Source organism: Ciconia boyciana, chromosome 12, assembly GCF_034638445.1.
Source record: "Ciconia boyciana chromosome 12, ASM3463844v1, whole genome shotgun sequence".
Taxonomy (NCBI): Eukaryota; Metazoa; Chordata; class Aves; order Ciconiiformes; family Ciconiidae; genus Ciconia; species Ciconia boyciana.
In genome coordinates, this window is record NC_132945.1 from 18,341,127 (window position 1) to 18,360,257 (window position 19,131).

A 19,131-nucleotide genomic window follows, 5' to 3' on the forward strand; every position below is an offset into this window, starting at 1 on the left:
CTAAGTTATGCAAAAGACAGGAGGAAACAGAGCTGCATTCTAATTAGTATATTACTATGCATCATGCTCATTGGTTTTAACAACAGCCTTTGCTTCATTTTTAGATGTCAATTAAAATAGCAGTTCAATTGATAAAAAAGAAGCCTTGCTAGATTAAGATTGATGTTAAAATGCCTGATTGTACACAGATTTATTATTAATACAAAATGCATACATGCCTACAGACTGTTTTATGTACTTTCAAGAAGCGCCAGGGCAGGCAGTTCTGCACTTAAAGGAAACCTGTGATTAATTCCTGTTTCCCACATTGATTTAGATACTGAGATAAAGTTAGATGTCTGTTCTAGCATTTCAGTTAACTTACTCACTTCTGCTCTATTTCTAGAGCAGAGAATTCGCACCATGCAAAAATCCCACTTTTTAAAACACATCCTTTACAGCATTATTCAGAACGTGCTAACAGTGGCCTCTTTCCAAAACTGGAAATAACACTAATAGAATGACATGCTTTCAGGATGGATGCTAATTGCGATTAAGAATTAAAAATGTTAGGACCAGGCAGAGAAGGAAAAGCTTTCTTCTCTTCAACTAGGTCATCCTTTATCTCATCCCCAGTTACCTGCCTTCTAATTTATACCTCTTGGCACTCAAAGCCGTTTGTTTCAATGACAGGATCAGGACTGATCTCCAAGTAACATCTTTAAACCTTATTTCTATGTCTTTTTTTTTTTTTCTCAGAAAATTCTTCCAATTGTGCTGGTTTTTTTCTTTAACTGAGGGCTCCTGCAAGTTCATTTCCATCGAGAACTGGTCCAATCCCCAGAGCTTTTCTTTACATATATTTTCAAAGTTCACCATAGTTCTTTCTGCCCTACATTGCAAGCTTTCTAACACACTTCCTATTATGCCAGTCATGGCATATTAAGTGTTTAAAAACTTTATTTTTAAAATATAACTCACTAGAAGTTTTCAGAAGGTCTCACCAGAACCTCACCCAGCATAAGGGCTTCTAATGATGCTACACCTTTTTTCCCAGCAGTGCTCAAGGATCTGTCAACAGTAGGCCCTAAATCCCTTTCATTATTTGGCATACTGCTTCAAACACACTATATGATGGTAGTCTTGCTCCTGCTGTCCTGCATATTTCCTCTAATCACCTAAATTCTGCCGCTCCTTTGCCTTCCTTGCCAGCTGCACTGTTCCAGCTCCTTCCACCTCCACCAACTCCCTGCTCCATCAGCAAACTTCTCAGTGCTAAAGCTGAACTCCAGGACCCATGTATTTCACCTGTCCTCCAATGTCCTTCTTATTGGCAGTAACAGCCTCGATAGTCCATTTGTCCCGTTCTCTCGTGTCTATGTGCATGGTGTATCCCATGCGCAGAATATTTCTCCTCCTTTCCACTATCAAATCCTCGTTTACTGCGCTATCCCACTAGGTTCCCTCAGACAGCCCTCAGACAGATGGTCCTAGAGCTCAGTACAGTCAAGGGAGAGGAAAACATGGTAATACGGGCAGCTGACTCGTCCTTCTGAGTAGACAGTGACAATCCATAAGCCCCCTTGATCTTGGGTAGGTATAAAAAGACACAACTTACAGAAATAACAACGCAATGGTCAACTGCTGTGATGCTAGTGGATACTTTTGGAAGGACAGAGAATATAAGACAGCAGCACATCAAAATCATTCTTACACTTCTTCACCTTCACCTTCCATCCTCTCACTGGATGAAGGTGAAGGAGGAGAAGGAGGAGTACACGAGTGGTTCCGTGCACCAACAGACTGAGCCAGAGGCAGGTCAATCAGTTGAGCTCTGGATAGCTTCAGTGTTGCAGTATTTCAATGAACATTTTATGCCTCCAGCCAGAATCCATTTAATTCTGACCAATTTGTGAATTACCTCCCTTTTTTTGGCAGGCAATATTAAGGATCATGCAGAAGCAAGTGAAAATGAATTAAAAGAACCTGCAATCAATTTCAACAATAGAAAATATAAACCGTATAATAGGAAAACTGTGCAGGATGAAGTACTTACATTAAATATAACTGTCATGAACAACTTGGCCCTGGCAATGTAAGCAGAATAGATGACTGACTACATCCTTTCTGTTTAAGATTTTATTACTTAAGATCCTTAGAGAAAAATGTGCCAAACAGTTATTTAAGCACAAAATCACACAAAAACCAATTGTTTAGGTAACGTGAGCCATGGAGGCTATAGTTTGGATCCTGCCATCTTAACACACGTTTGCCGCTGTAATAAGTTCAGCTGCCTCCCTGGACAGGGCTATGAGGGCTCACACTACGCTAGGGAGGAGGCAGCTGGGCAACAAAAACTAAATGAAGCTTTTCCCCACTTGCAAGATCCTAATAAAGTAACTGTGACTGTCGAATCTGAAAGACGTCCTTTCAAACAGGTGTTTCACATGCAGGGGCCAGTCTGGCCAGATCATCCAAGTCTTGCATTTTTGATTGATCAGAGCAGTCGAAAACCAAACAGATAATACACTTTAAAAAAAGTATATAGTATCTCATAACCAAAAGACAATCCAGAGATTTTAATAACCATCTGTATATTTTCAGAGCTAACAGATGCACCTTCAGAGATAATACCTATCCAGAAAGGCTGTAGTTAATAATGCAATATTTTTAAGGCCAAAATTCCCAGTCGTACTACTGGTACAGGCACTTTAGGGGGTACTCATGTGAGAAACAGAACTGATTTTGTAAAAAAAACTGTTCTGCAAGGTAGCAGCCTCTGAGCCTTAGTGTTACCTAATTAAATGCTGAACGTTGACCATCTGTCATTGTAATCTGCGAGTTCTCCTCGCAGATAAAAATAAACCATGGATGCCATGTTAAAGCAATTCTTTGTTAGAGCCATAGTGTAACCCAGCCAGAGGGAGTGAGGGCGTTTGAGAGCATGTGGTAGAGGGCAGAAGAGCAGCCTGTCTGGGTGCACAGGGAGGCTCTGCATCACGCTGGCTTGCAGGAGACACACTGGCCAGGACACCCGAGGTGTGCCCTGCGAGACCCGCTGCCCCAGGCAGAGGCTGGCACCTCTTATTTCCCCCAGAAGAAAGAGGGTCGATAGATCTGAGAGAGGCAGAATATGGCTCCAACTCTGCTGCTGTGCCAGAGTAACTACACATTGTCCTTTGCTCACAGCTTCTTCCAAAGCCATAATTAAGTTCTTAGTTGAAAAAGAAGAAGAAGGAAAAAAAGTAATTATGTCTTGAGGTCAAGCCTCACAACCAAAATCAAACAGAGATCAAACACCCCTGCGACTGTCGGAGGAGTTTGGTTTTGAAATTCATGGCTGGGGCCCACCATTGATACAAACTTTCCATTGCTCTTCTTACAAAGTAGAACATTTCAACATGATTTTAGTTCAATGGCTTTCAAGGGGAACACTGCACTTTACACAAGAGGAAGTCTTACCCTTAGCCTTCTCTCAAACGTGGAGATATTGCCTTTGGTCTGCTCCCTCCTTTGCCTCCATTCAATGAGATTTGAGTTATGCTCTCCAGGAAGGGAGATATTGCACTTCCCTAAAGTGGGGCTGACAACCCCTGCTAGAATATGAGGCTCTGTGTTAAGCGTGATTTCCATTCCACTGGCAAAGGTGACTCTCAGAGACCCATCTGGGCTGACCCGGTAGATATTCTGCGTGTTATCTGTCAAAAAACAACAAGCAAAAACAGGGAACAGAGAAAAGTTCAGATGTCCAGATCTATGAAGCAAACGTTTGGTGCAACAGGGCTTTGTTTGTCCCTAGGTTACAGACAGCTGAACGTACACCAACTGCAGGGTGATTTTGGCAACCTGTAACCTCCAGGCCTTCCCATGTCTAAAGAGCTTTTTATTACACTTGGCCTGATGATTTCCATTGTGAAGGTTTCCTGCAGCAGGAATAAAGAGTTTTTGCTTTCAACTTAAAAGTCTAAACCCATAGGCTGCGTTTTGACTACCGATATTCTGATGATTTTAGCACATTGGGATCTGTTAACAGGATAGTGTACTGCTTGAACGACTGCAATCAGTATCTGAGGTCAAGCTTGAAAGCTGTTTTCAAAATGGCTAGGATGATGGCCAGTCTCCCATTCTGTCCCTTTTCCCTCTACCACTGTGCTAAAACCTCCTCCTCTTCCCCATTAGCAGCAGGACGGGGGTAGAGGCACAGTGACGGTCAGGCACGAGCCTGAAGCCTGGTGCAAGAGCCCCACTGGGAAGTGGTTGTTGGCAGAGAAATGAACGGGTCAGCAACGGTGGCACAGCGAGCAGCTCCAGAGGCTCAGGACCGTGCCGCAGAGGGCTCTTAGGGCAGCGGGGATGACCTAGCACGGCCTCCTCCCCCTCCCCAAAACGGGCAGACGCACACAGAGGGTCCGGAGCAGGTCTCCCTTGAAAGGATGCAAAGGCGTACAGCCACGGCACGCTCCCTCCCTCCTGCCTTGGCACCGTAATGCCTCCGCTGCAGGCAGAGCTGTGCCACATTGCCTTGCCTTTGGTCAGGCTAGGGACATGCACGCAGGAGCTTACTGTGGCTCAGCAACTCGATCGTGAGCCTGAATGTTTAGCGCTAAGAGACAAAGTGAAAGTCTCACGCTTAAAACGCAGTTGAATTCACACCAGCTATGAGAAGCATCCTTTTTTTTTTATGCTGGTCCACACAGAAGTAACTGGTCCAGCTCTTGAGACGTGAATATGTGGAAAATAGTTGGGTATGTCAGAAAGTGAAGGTAATAGGCATTACATTAAACGAGACTTTGTGACTCAGGTGTAAGGATACCATGTCTGACCGGTTGTTCACAGGGTGCTTCGTGATAGTTTCACAGAGATATGGAAATATGCAAATTATATGAATTCATAAATCTGAGAAGTATAATAACTACAGCTGTTCGTTTCTGGCACTGCCCATAGGGTGCTAGCACTTTCCTGAGACAGAATTTGGTAACAGACCAACTTTGAGGGGTTTCAGATTTAAGGACAGACATACAACCATGCAGAGGGCAGATGGGGTCACTTGGACAAAGCCTAACAGGCGATACAACAATATAATGTAATTTTTTCCACTTATTCAGTGCTGTCTCTGCAATGCAATAGTGAAGAGGACTGAGTGAGTATCTTGTGAGGTGAGTTCTTCCTGTTTTTTTCTTAGAGATCAAAAGCTGAGAGGAAGTAGAGTTCTGTGATTTGCTCAGAGTTACAAAGCTTTTCTATAGCAGACCTGGAAGGAAATCAAGGAGCTATTTCCCAGCATCTGCTCCCTCAAAGCCTGAGCAATCCATTGACAACAAAAAAATCAACAAGGAGAAAAAACCCCAGATCGATTAAACTATACAAAACCAGAACTACGGTGATGAATCTGCAAAATCTGGAGGAGGACACTGGGGCACTTCCATTAGGCAGGGAGTAAATTCTTCTCAAGAGATATGGTATTGCCAGGGAAATAGTGTGGTGTCTACAGGGGCTGAGTCAAAATCTCATCCCCAAGGCAGTCACCAGCAGACGTGGGTCATGCTTTCCTCCTTCCTACAAGCGCTGTCACCAGGACACAGCACTACCAGAAAGAATTCACAGCATTGGCCAAACAAGGCATTTCAGTGCTAAAATGTCAGTGGAGCATGTCACTCTTCTGGGCAGTATATCTCAGAATAACAAAGCTCAGTGTATTATAGGTCAGTCTAAGTCCTCCAGATACTGAAGTAGAAAGTACCACGTAAAGCCTGGAGACATCGGAGATTTCAGTAACTAGAATTTATCCATGGGACTCTTCTAAGAGGAAAAGAATTCACTTGTGGTTTGTTTCTAATTGGTACCCCAGGAGAATTATAAGTAGTATCTCGCTATTTGTACTGAAGCAAGGAAGAAACAAATGAACCAATTCTAATGTCTTTTTTTGGTGAACAGTGAGAATGCAATAATGTCTAGGGTTTGAAACATAATGATTAGGGAAGAAATAACAGAAATGCTTTAGTTACCTTGTTTTAAGGTATATATTGTAGAGGTAGCTGAGAAGTTCGTGGCTGTGATCACATTCTCTCTGTTTGAAGTATCAAGTTCCACCCGTGTCAGTTTTTCAACATCGCTGTGGAAACTGCTGACTTCCCCGGTCGGGAAGGTCGCGTTGGTCAGATGGCCATCGGAGTCATACCTGCAAGACATGATGTTAAAGAGCCATGAAAATACATCACTACTGTCTTGCAGATACTCTTAAAAGAAAAAAAAAGGGAAAAAAGCAGAAGCGCTGTCAACACTGCGCAATAAGTAAAAAGGTAAGAGTTGGTCCATTTACACTCAAAATGCGTTCATTGCCTAATCCGAATTCCTGCTTAGACTCTTTTTCAGCGGTGCTGGATGAAATACAGGTGGGCATAGGATGAGGTGCTACCTACACCATTCAGCTCCTGCCAGGGGCTTCAGCTCTGCGCACCGGCGGTCGGGCTTAACCCGCCGGGCTGCGGTACAGGCGGGCGGCCGCTGGAGGCCACTCGGCATTCAGGCAACCCGCTCACCCCCAAAAAGGCATTTTCTTACCCGTAAGTTTAAATCAAACCAATTCTGAGATTCCGCAACACTCAAAACCTGCCTTTTGTTGCTGATGTGTGAAGTACATAATATGAACAGTGAATTTAAAAAGGGGACCAAAAGCATAACAATAGCGATAAAATTAGATTGAAATCTGCAGCGATTAAGTTGCCTACGTGGTTTTTACTCTTGTGTTACGTTTCCCATGGGCCTACTCAAATCAGCAGGAACTTCTCATCACAAGTAACAGCACCAGAATCTAGAGCACCGCATTTCAGTTCACCTAAATTTCATCAGTGCTAAAGAAATTCTTTTCGTTTAAGGTACTTTATGTGAATCGGGCCATGTTATGAAAAAGTCAATAATTAATTCAAAAGCTCTGGAGCAGTGTTTCTAACAGCTCTTTTAAGTTCTACAGATGTATTTGTTCTTTCTGATGGTTCACACGAAAACGATGCACAACATTGTTTGGTGCTTGACATGGTTTCGTATTAATACCTGCCATCTTAAAAACCTTATTGATGCTAACGCATTTTTATGTGTTACACATCCAAGACACCTCACTGATGCTGCAGATGTATTTGCATGAGTAAAACCAACTCATGTTCATAAAATAGAAGCCTCTTTGTGCAGGTAGGAAAGCATAATTAAGTTTTCATGTTTTATTAACTGTCTCTCCTCATTCACAAAACATATCCTCAGCTGGTATATCAACTGGCAAAGCTCTGCTGCCGCCAATGGAGCTCTTCCAATTCACATCAGCAGACGATCTGGCTATGTCCTTCACTTTAATGTGTTGGCATCATTTCCTTAGGATCTTTATTTCCCCCTAATTAGTCAGACAAAATCTATATGTCACAAGAAGTGTTGGTGAAAAAAATCAAGAATTTTTCTCTTCCCCACAATATAAAAAAGAAAAATAGAGCAGCTGTTCTTTTCAAATGAAACACTGGAGAATGAACTAGTGACCATCTTGTGTTTTTTGACAAATAAATTAATCAAATGTTAAATACAATATAATCTCTCTCTCTCAATATAATCGCCTCCTACTGCCCTCACATACATCACGCAACTTATTTACATTCCACCCTTATGCCGGCTCCGTGCAAATTGACTGGGTGCCACACCCAGTGATTAAAATGGACTCAGATCACTACTTTTCATCATTCGAAAACTCCATGAACATTGGGCAGTTATATTTCATTTACTGTTTGATCAAACAGATATGACAGCTTGCTAGGTTATTTAGGTTTTCTACTGTAGCACAGAAAAATTCCCAAATCATGCATTTTTATGGCGTAAATGCAGCCAGTTTATTGGAATGTACTTGTGTGCAAGACTCGGGATCCATCTTCGATAAGGATCCAGTTTTGCCGTTGGTAGTGCTGATGATGAGACACAAAACTCCCTGTGTGGCTGAAAATGGGATAAACTGTTACTGGATGGCTGGCCAGATACGGTACTGAATTACAACGAGACTGGAGCACGTGGCAATGGACTCTTACTCATGTAGATGGTCCCACTGACTTCAAGGAGCACATGCAGATTAGTGTCTCAGTCACGATTCCACAGCATAACCATCTAAAGGGGTTTTTTATTCCAGATTGCTCCAAGAAACCCAGCCCTCCGCGGACAGGTTCTGCCACCTTTCATATGATGAATAGTAGCACACTGGGACTCAATTCCTGCAGAGCAATGTCCTACCCATACTAATAGGGGCAGAATCATGACATATTTCTTAATGTTAATTTGGGGCCCAGTTATGCCACTGTTAATCATGTCAGTGACCATTTAATCATGCAAATAATTGCATTGATTTCAGTACTCACATGAGGAAGTGCTCACCAATATTTGAAATGCACACTTGGGGATACAGCTTCACAATCCATTTGCATTTCTATGTGTAGCACAGTTAAGAGTTATATCATTTCAAAGGGAAAGCGGTCTAATTAATTTTTTCAGAGAGAGTTGTTTCTTGCAGGTGTTTTCTTGTCCTTGATTTAATAGAGGCCCAGTGCTCCCCCTCCCCTTTCATGGCTTTAATGATACAATATTAAAAAAACTAGATGACTGAAAATTGTACATTAGCTATAATTTTATGCAAGAGCTCTTTCAGTACTTCCATTCCATCAGATTAGAGTAGATGGATGACAAGTACTTTTGTAGGTGGTTTTCTACCTCTTAATAATTTCCCTCTGTGAGTGAATCTGACATATAGGTAGATGTTCTGAACAGTTCATTATCTTTGCTCATATTCCCAAGTATGTGTGATACGTGTTGTTAAACAAACTCATCCCTATTTCAGCTTGACAGTGCCATGGGCTGAACTTCTGGATGTGAATGCAAATCTAGCTTAAACAGAGAAGATGATTCCAAGCAATTTGAAAGTTGCTCATATGATAATTCTCTTAGCTCCAATACTATGTTCATATAGGACTCGGAAGCAATACACATATAAGTAACCCCTTCAAAAAAATCTAATTTTCAAACTGAAATCGGGTGTCAGTTCAGAATGTGACCTGTCTGGAAAATAATGTCTGGTCAGAGGATAGCTAAGGACCATCACACCCCATGACCTATTTATGGCAGAAGGTGAGCAGCATCTCCTGAACACATCTACTCAGCACAGTGCTGATCATAGTCAACTGGCCCTCTGACTGCAGCAGATTGGGTGACATTCGGTGTATCAGCCATTCAGGAATTTGTAATATATTATGAAGATGGCTTAAAATATCGGACTGAACATAAATATTAATGACATGACTTCACTATTTAATTCTGCTGTTGTTTTTGTAATGCTAACAACTGTAATTCTGTTAATTGCTACTGACTGATCTAGACTGGCAGAAGTGGACAACTCAAAGCATCAGGGCGGACAGTGTTACCTAGCCTGCAGTTAAAGCTATGAAAGTATGAAAAACTGTTTAATTTAGCAAAATTTCTTTGTGTTAATCATATACATCATATCAATCCTTTCAAGGCACAGGTATCTCTTTGTGAAGAAATCTGTATTACATACAATGGGAGGCACTCGCAAGCAGGTGAAGTCCTTTAAAAGATCTTACTATGCTTGAGTCATACTTTAACAAACAACTTGCCAGAAGACAACAGGAACAAGCAATAATTGTATGAAATGGTTTATGCTCAATGTCAATGGGACAGAGGAAGAAAACCGGGATTGAGAAGCAATCTAGCGACATGACTAAAAATAATCTGCTCTAACCATCAAGGCCCTGCAACAATGCATGGTGCTGAGCATTTTAAGAAGGAATAGGCATGACTTGGAGCTACTGTAAAGGCTTTTTGAAAGTGTCATTGGTCCATGGTCTGGATTGATGCCATCCTCAAGTAGGGATTTAAATGGATCACTCTCAGTGTTGAAATTATTTACAAAGAAGCATATATTTTCAGTCAGTTCTGCTTATAAAAGGTAACACTCAGATCAGTGTTTAAGCAGCACCAGGACAAGAGCGAGCTTTGTCTTGTTGCAAGATAATTTACATTTGTATCAATAGACGCCTGATAATGAGAACTGAACCAGGAAGGCCCCACATGGTTTTATTTTCCCGCATATTGTAAAAAAATTGCCCTCTCTAATGGTTTATACTTATGTCCACCCTATCAATTTAGTCTTTGGCAGAATAATAGAGGGCTGGATGGAAAAACATCCCCTTGAATAAAAAATCCCATGCACTAGGCAGCAGTTTTCTCTGCTTTTATCCTACTTCCATTTTAAGAAAGTATAATTCTAAAAACCTGTAATGATGGTGACTCAACTACCTCTCCAGGTGACTTATGCAGTAACTGAATTCTCTTCAATGTGTTTTCTGTTCATATCTCACCTGGCTGGCTTTTCATTTTAGTTTTTGACCATGAACTCCTATGCTCCACAGAAAGCAAGGCATTATTATCCTCCTCGAAGACTCTGAACTAATACTGCAATGTTAACATATGATTTCCATCCATCACTTGTCACATCCTCAAACAGGGATTATGACAATTAGTTATAAGTAATGAGAAAACCTGATAGATCACACCTCTTTATAAATCAAAAATGAACTTTCTCTTGAGTTGTTCTCTCTCTGGGACCACACTGGCATGTTCTGACTGCATCTTTAACTGTCTTGTCTTGCTCTTTAGAAGTCCCGTCAAAGGCCCCCTGAACGTCTTGCTTACGAGGCCATTCCTACTCCGCTTACATATAGCCTTTTGTTATAACATATCCTTTTGTTATTATATATCCTCTTCCCTGGCTGATAGAGACAAGCCCACTCTTGTCTTTGAATATTCCTTCCACTGAGATTCTCGATTTCCTTTGCAGCACTCCCTTCTCTGATGCGTATGCTAATTTTCCCCTTTTTGCCTTCCTCAGGAATTTTGCAAATTCCTGATTCATATCACAACTTGCCTCTACTTCTTTAGTTACAAAAAATTCCACAATCATATTTTCATTTAGAGAAACAGATTCACAATAATAAAATGCAAATGAAGTATAATTTCAGGCAGTTTCTGCTACACTTAATGGGCACTACATACAGAGCTTTTACATGTGACAGGCTTTGGCACTTAAGAAATGGTAGTGTTTCATTGTAAAGGCTTGTGCAACAGCACTACTTGTCCTTTCTCATGCAGTGTTAGTAGCAGAGTGTCTTTTTAAATTACTAGAACTGACTAGAACAAATTCAATGTTCATTTAAAATAGGGTTCCTTACATCAGGCATTTAATGTCATGGACTTACTCATACACAGTTGTCCATCCGTTTTCATCGCTTTTGGTTGCTAAAAGCCCCGTGTTTCCAGGATACGTCATCAGAGCCAGGTTGTAGCCTTGGGCATAAACTCTTTTCAGAACCCCATTGCTGCTTATCGTCAGCCAGTACACCTGGCCCCCCGGCACCACGACCCACAGGGGCAGCCCACTCGTGTCTCTGCGGATGTGGACCGAATTCCCATTGCTGCTGGTGATGGTGCCAATATCCCCTTCCCCGCTGTAGGTGAAATTGTAAATGTAGTCCCTCGTTATGAGGTTCAGTGTGTGCAGGTGGGTGCCGTTGATGGTGAACTGATACAGTTCTTGGTCCGCTGGCGACGCAATCTCATACATATTCGTGTCGCTGAGGTGAGCCTTGTTTCGGCTGACTGCGCGGATGCGAACATTGCCAAGGTCTGCTACATACAGTGTGTCATCAGGAGAGACCGCTAGAGAAGAAGGTGCTTTCAGCTTCGCATCTTTGGCATATCCACCATCACCTGGAGGAGAAATGGCAATTTGAGTAATCTGTAATGTCCGTGTTTAAGCTGATCCTCATAGCCTGACACACTGCTTCTCCTCAGTATCATTTACAGGTCAATAAAACAGTACCTTCTCCTAACTAATTAAATCCATATTATCTAAGGTTGGTGCAATTCTAAATCAGTGTCAGTGAAGACAAACAAGAATACAAATTATCTAATTTACACCATTTTTGCTAAGGCCAAAATCCTGCTGCTCAGGAAAGCATTACTGGCAAAATTGTGAAAGAAAAAAAACATGACACCTGAAGTTTCATTCCCTACTATGTGCCTATTGGCATGTAGTTAAAGTAGAATCGTGTTATAAATAAAACAAAGAGAAAATAAACCCCAGTAATTCAGCTAAAATGACACTGAAGCAAAGATTAGTTTGTACTTATTAAATACTCAACACTACAGGAAAACAAAACAACAATAAGTCAAAAAAGGCCTTGAGAAACCACCCCTTCCAGTATCACTTGATAATTTACTTGGTTCGTGTATTTTAAGGTTTGAGGAGGATATGTGCATTATCATTGGCTGTATATGAATATCAAAATGACTTTACATGAGCAGGATTTTCTGTAACTAGCAAGAAAGCACATTAAACCTCACTCTTAGAGAAAAACACATTACTGTTTGTATTGCTCCCCTTCTCCTGACAGAAATGAAATTTGGTGGAGATTTTGAGCATACCCTGTGCTTCCTTGGAGAAGGACAAATTAGCTGGTCTTCTGACTCTGCCTTTCACCAGCCCAGCACTGGCACAGTCATTAGATTTGCCACAGCTTTTAATTTTTCAGCACTGAGGGCAGTTTCCCTCAACAGGAACTCTGAACAGGATCCTTGCCAGCACTGGTCTACCATAGCTGTAACTGAAGCTGGCAGCACTTGGCAATGCACATGAAGCTTGGATTATCATTACAACGTTGGGTCAGCAACCCACCTTCTCTGGAATACCATTTACATTTTTTTCTCTCCATTCTTGACATACTTAATGTTTTCTTGTCAGTAATTAACCTTTTACTTGAAATGGGAGGCTTAAGAATTATGATGGCATTATGGAGCTGAACACAGTGGTTCTTAGAGATGACAGGATGACAACATACTGCACACCTCTGTATATGGGAATGCTGTCCTTTGTCCCATTATGAAATATGTTTTTATGAAAAAAAAAAAAAAAGCCACAATTTGTTTTGGTGCATGCAGGGGAGAGGAGCTGTGTTGCTCAGAATGTCCAGTGGTGCAGTGCCGGCCTGGCACTGGCTGTTCCAGTTTAAAACATACAAAGAAGAAGAAATTCTGAACATTATGCCTTTGCATCATTTTGCTGGTTGTGCGGCGTGACACAAGTGATGAGAAGGCGTAAGCTAGTGTTTTTCACTGGCTGTGAAACACCTTGGTACTCTTCTTGGCGAGAAGGGCTGCCTGATCCAGTAGCATTTAGGCGCAATCTGCACTGGGGCTGGTACCATCTCATCATGGGCAAACACAGCTGACACAGAAAGGCAGACTTGGAGATAATTTTGAACGGTGTGTAATCTCTGTATCAAAAGAGAAAAAGCTAAGACCACCCTGAGGTTCCTCCAGTGCCAACTGGAAGACTCACATCTCTACATCCAATGGACTAAATCCACAAAGAGCTGCTGATAAGGTTTTTGGTTTTGCAAGGAAATGGAATCATTGCTCGCCTCTCCTTCCCCTTGTCACTTGGCTAATCTGCACCTGCACCAGGGGATCTCAACAGATAAGGGACAGGAAATAACTAGCATCGCCTTACCTGAAAAACAGTCACAATTAGGATCAATCTTGCAGTCACAATCTGATGGGGCTCCAGCGATTATAGAGATCTCACCGTTGGTTGTGACCTGTTGTATACGGTTGATCTTTCTTTCATCTGTCTCTGCAATGTAGAGTATCCCGCTGTGAGACACAGCGATCGCCCTGGCTGACTCCAGGGTTGAATGGATGGCCACCTTGCTGACGATGAAGTGGTCGATGCCTGGCACCTGGCAGTGAATGGGCCGCCCTGCAATAATTCGCACACGCCTGTTCTCAGAGATCTGCAGGACAATGTTGTTGTCCAGGACGTACAGCGAATTGTCTAGAGGGTTCACTGTGAGGTCTGTTGGCCACTCTAACCGCACCTGGAAAAAAAATTAAGGGGAAGGCGGGGGGGGCGGGGGGGGGGAGAAAAAAGAATGATTAAGATAGTAAGGCAGTTTCATTCAACCATCTCTGATCACCACGTCATCAAGGCACTCCGTGGATTCACCCAGCACTGCTTCTCTAGTATGTTCTTTAATTGGGTTTGGCAGAATAAGTTTCAACAAGCATATTGTTTTCTGAGGTCCAGGTCCAGTGTGGAACGAAACTTGATTTGAAAAGTAATTTAGCACCCTCTGAGAGACATTTGCACAAGTCCATTAAGGTGCGAACTTTATTACACCTATGCAGTCATGCAAATAAAAACACAGACTTTGTGTCATGCAACATCAGCCAGAAAATTTTCCAGGTCTGAATGTTACTGTTTCAAGGTTGCAGTCAACACTGGCAGAGTGGAAAACAGTTAGAGGTTGTCAGTGTTGGAACACTTTAATTGACTGCTAGTACAAAAGGAAAATGACATGCTAGAAGAGTACGAGACATTTCCACAATTTATTTACTAAACAGGAAATGTTAATAAGACTTATATGCCATAAGAAATATCAGCTCGTTAATTCTTTGTAACATAATAACACACCAATATATCACACTTCACATGATACAATAGCCAAGCCGTAATTACTTATAATGATTTTGCTTGGTGAATTCAGTAGTTCAGTCATGGATGAAGTAAATTCTTCGTATTTAAGGTTAGCTTTTTGCCTTTTTCCATGCAGGTGAGAGTGCCAACCAAGCAAAGTTTCCAAACCGCACTGGAGGAAATGCTAGAAGAATGACCTCACTCGTCTGATACCTGTTGCATCAGGATCCAGAGGAATTAAACACGCTCCCAATTAAAGGTGGGGCAGCCTGTCAACCTGAAAGACGGCCAGGATGTAGGCTGCTGACTGTAGCATGTAGCGGCCAGAGCTTCAAATTCCTCCTGTTGAGAAAGCTCAACAGGCAGTGCAGGATCACTGAACTGGGAAACAGCACCAGAGTAGACTGGTCCCTCTCGCCAGCTAATGGCCGGTGGAGGATATGGACTGCAGCTTGTCTATGGAAAGGTCAGACAACAACTGAGCCACCGAGATTGCAAGACAGCCTATTTTTGTCTGTCTCGGGATGCTTTGCTTGTTATCTTTCGTGAAGAGATGGCTGCTTTTATCTGAGTGGAATTTTTCTGGACTAAATATTTCAATCACCAGAAGAGAATAAATACCAGGCTAAAATGTAATGGTTTTATATGCTTTGTATGCCGCAGAAGCTTCTATTATTTCATTTCCTGATTTTGTTACTGTTTTTCCTCATTTTTCCACTGTGCTAATTAAAAGATCTATGAATTTAGAGACTGCAGATGCTAATACAATGCCCAGCACTGAGGAGTAACATATGGTGGAGTGTGTGGCCATCGCAAGGCACCTGCCCGCCTGGGGTGAGCTCAGGAGCCAGGCTGGAGGCCAAGTCTCTCCCCTTCTCAAGCATCAGTATTTCCTGAATAATCTCATTTCCAGAAGTACATTGCTGGTTTGATAACTGATGTTTTAATAAAGCGAGGGCATTGCGGCTACCGTGTCTCGCCCTGCGTGGTTACGTGGTGCACCACACAATCACGAAGGCTCACACAGTAATCGAATTCCTCCTCGTGCCCAGTCCATTTTACTAGACAGCGTAATAGCTGGCATTAAGACTAATGCTGTTGGGTTCAAGATCTCTTCTGAACCAGGTGGTAGAGTCCTTCCAAATGATGATAAATGTGGTGAAACAGTTGGAAACAGATTCCTCCCATAAAGGCGCTGATTTCTGCGCGCGTGTGAGACTGCCCGGATTCCACCCGCTGTGCTAGGGCTGGTTTACACACTGCTGTTAGCTCAACTGAGAGTTCACTGGGACACCAAATAAAACTCTAGTTAGCATAAAAATATCTACAAGGCTATCTTCAGGAAACTTGGAAAAAACCGTATTTGCAATGTACCTTTAATGCACAACATTTGATTGCTCTCTCAAAGTAAATGGATTCTTTTTAATGGGAAACAGACACCTTCAACTTTAACAGCCTCCCTCACAGATCACTCTGCTGTAAAAATAATCTTTGATTAACTGTAACTAGATTATTAGGGATAAGAATTTTGGGCTGAGACTATCTATTTTTGCCATAATGACTCTGCATACCACCTGCCATGTCTTAATAGCTGGTTTTCCTTCACGGAACAGCCACACCGCCCTTGCCCGGTGAATAATTTGAATTCCTCCCGCTGTGCGGGTATGCCTGGTGTCTTGCAGATAAACAGGGACTGGTTTGGGCCAAAACAACTTTTTCTCTGGTTGATTTGAGGCTGATTTGGTTTATTGAGATAGAATAAACTTTTATGCAACTGTCCCTTTCACTTGCAGCAATGTGCCTAAAGCTTAGTCTTAACAGCTGTTAACTGCAAGCACATTTGCTTTCATGCTGATCACATCTGTAAATCTAGCTGCATTATGGTAAAAATAAAAAAAATTTTAGTTAGGATCATCTAAACAATTTTGGTTACTACACCAGAACTGTTGCCTAGCTCTCTGCTCTGCAAAGCTCACAGAAGGTATGGCTACAGCTTCTCCTTCCTGGGTTTAAAGCGGTCATGGACGTATTAATGCTTTAATCCCAGGTGAAATATTAAACTAGCATGTACCTGTCTGGAGACTGCAGCACAAAAACCAGCTGCTGCTCACTGCAAGCTTATGCTAGTGCAACTGGAGGGGAAAAAAAGGTGAAATAGGCCAATTAAAATTAAACATACACACAAACGCAAACCCCTGAGCATTCCTAATCTGAAGAAGTCCACAGATTTAGAAAAAATCTGCACTGTTCCTGTCAGAGGGAGACTTCAGGGCACCTTAAGCTGGTGTAAGCTGGGGCTGCTGCAGTCCCACCCCATCCCTTCCCCCAGTGCAGCCCCCAGCAGCAAGGCCAGTGTTTATGTGCTCCTACAGAGAGCAGGGCCGGGACAGTTTGCTGGCTAAAAACTAATCACCTAAATCAGCTTAAGCTGAAGTGTAACTGCACCCTCAGGTTCACTGTTACCTTGAAAAGTCACCGGTTGTTTCTTTTCTTTTAAAGCAAGCTGCCCTCTGGCAGGTTTCTGTGACCAAACCATCAGTTGTGCTTCATTCAGAGCCAATAAACATATTACAGAGAAGCACTTCCATTCTCATCAGATATGACTGTGCCTATTAAAAAGTTTTTCCAGACAAAACCTCAGTTAGGATTAGAATATTAAATCAGTTAATGTACTTTTTAATTTGAAGCAGTGCTTCATAAGCCCCTGTAAAAAGTCCTCTCCCATTTATGTATATTTTTCTTATAACTCAAAATCGGGCCAGTTGCAAGTGTTTTTTCTTACATTTGACGGGTTCTTTTTTTGAGCAGTATGCAGAAATGGCATTGCCGATTATCCCATTATAAACAAACAGACAAGGTTTGTTCAGTAGCAGTCAGCACCTCACATTCTTCACAGATGGAAATTTTCAGGTGACAATTCTGGTTTGGTTCACTGGAGACTGAGTATATGCAATGAAAATCACTGCCGAAACAAGTGAACCCTTGAGCAATGAGACCTTTTGCATATAAGTATTAACATGTCAACTTTTCTGGGAATTCAGCATTTAACTGTCAAGATAAAGGCTCCGGCTATATCTAATAATCAATCTCTGGTTTGAGAAGTGCAAAATTAACACCTGCTGGTCTGGCTTTCTAATGCATTTTTTCATGTCAACTGTTCTGGAAAACACAAGGTGCACTGAGGTGGCTTCAGTTTAAATGAATTTTCACTGGGAGATCTACATTTAGGTAGTTAAATAGCTCTCAGACCCGAATGGTATTTTTTTTGTTTGTTTCTTTCTTGCAAAATATGCATGTGCTTGTATAACTATCTACCTACCTACCTATCTGGCTTTGAAATATTTAAATATTTTTCGTACAGCAAAGCTTTACAACGAAATAAATAACGTGAGTTTTTTGTGAAGTAGCACTGATAGGAGAGCCTGCACTCATGTACTTCTTAAACATACACGCCTGCACACATATACACATTTAAGTGTGAGTTTGTGAAGAATACTGTTTCACTTTTGGTTCTGACCATATGGCTAAAACTTTCTGCACATTTTGCATGACATTTTACGGCTGTGGCATTTTTGGTACTATTTTAAACAAATCAGATCAAAAATATTCTACCATTCATATCAAAGTAAGAAAAGTAAAGAGGGAAAAATTTATCCTTGTCTGCAGATGCAGGTTTCAAGAGCTTAACTGTTTGGTTGCAGGGGGAAATTTCACTGGGATAAGTTTCATTTATCGTGGATTAAAAGAAGCTGAATAAATCCCTAAAAAGGCTTCACCATGGCTTTGATTTCTTGCCATGCATTGCCTGTGTATTTTGATTCAATTTCATGTCGTAGCATGAAATTCATGCCGAAATTTTTTGATAGTCCTGACTGATGGATTACTTCCTATCTGTACTGCTCAGCTTCAAGTACTTCTGTTTATGCTGCCTTTGCCTTTATTCAGCTCCTCAATACGCATTTGCAGACCCGATCATTACATCCTCCATACTTCTCTTTTGCTGCTAACTTCTTTTTTTCATCTCCTCTTATTTATACTCACTTCAGCTGTTTTTTCCAGGCCAAACCCTTTTACTCACCACAACATCCTTCTCAACAGCATTTTTCCCTCTTCCCACCCAAACCCTTCTTTCTCCTTCCTTCTGCAAGAGAAATGGCTCCGCGGAAGGACTCGCCCAGGCGGTCCATCAGGAGTGAGCGTGTAGCTTACAAGGCTGAAGGAGACCGGTTCTGCTTCCCTGAACTTTTTACAGGATGTCTCACTACATGTATTTCTCTCTATTTTCTCACAGTTGACAACCACGGATATTTTTTCATCATTTTCTGTCAGTTTGCTCTCACTTCTGGGCTCTTTCTTTTGTTGACGTTGACACTGTCAGCTCCTCTCAGCAGCTTAGCTTCTTTCTTAATGGCACACAGAGACACAATTCAGCTCCTGCGGTCTGACACCGGGGAACCCTTCCCTGCGGTGGGATTACAGCCTCCTCCCATGCTGCAGGAGCCTTTGTTTCTCCTGCTCCTGATAGTGTGTATGATAAAATTCAGAATTACACAGATCAGCTGTAGCAGTCCCTGATCTAAACT

At 41.9% G+C, this 19,131-nt stretch overlaps 1 protein-coding gene across 2 annotated transcripts in view; it reads right to left on the minus strand.

Annotated features, from left to right (window-relative positions):
* TENM1 (teneurin transmembrane protein 1) overlaps positions 1-19,131 on the minus strand; it is a 347,960-nt gene that overhangs the window by 15,122 nt on the left and 313,707 nt on the right. For both annotated transcript variants that reach the window (XM_072877199.1, XM_072877198.1), the window contains 4 exons: positions 13,583-13,949; positions 11,271-11,781; positions 5,985-6,157; positions 3,442-3,677 (listed from right to left, as the gene is read on the minus strand). In XM_072877199.1, the coding sequence (XP_072733300.1) occupies positions 3,442-3,677; positions 5,985-6,157; positions 11,271-11,781; positions 13,583-13,949 (1,287 nt within the window). The remainder of the gene's footprint in view (positions 1-3,441; positions 3,678-5,984; positions 6,158-11,270; positions 11,782-13,582; positions 13,950-19,131) is intronic.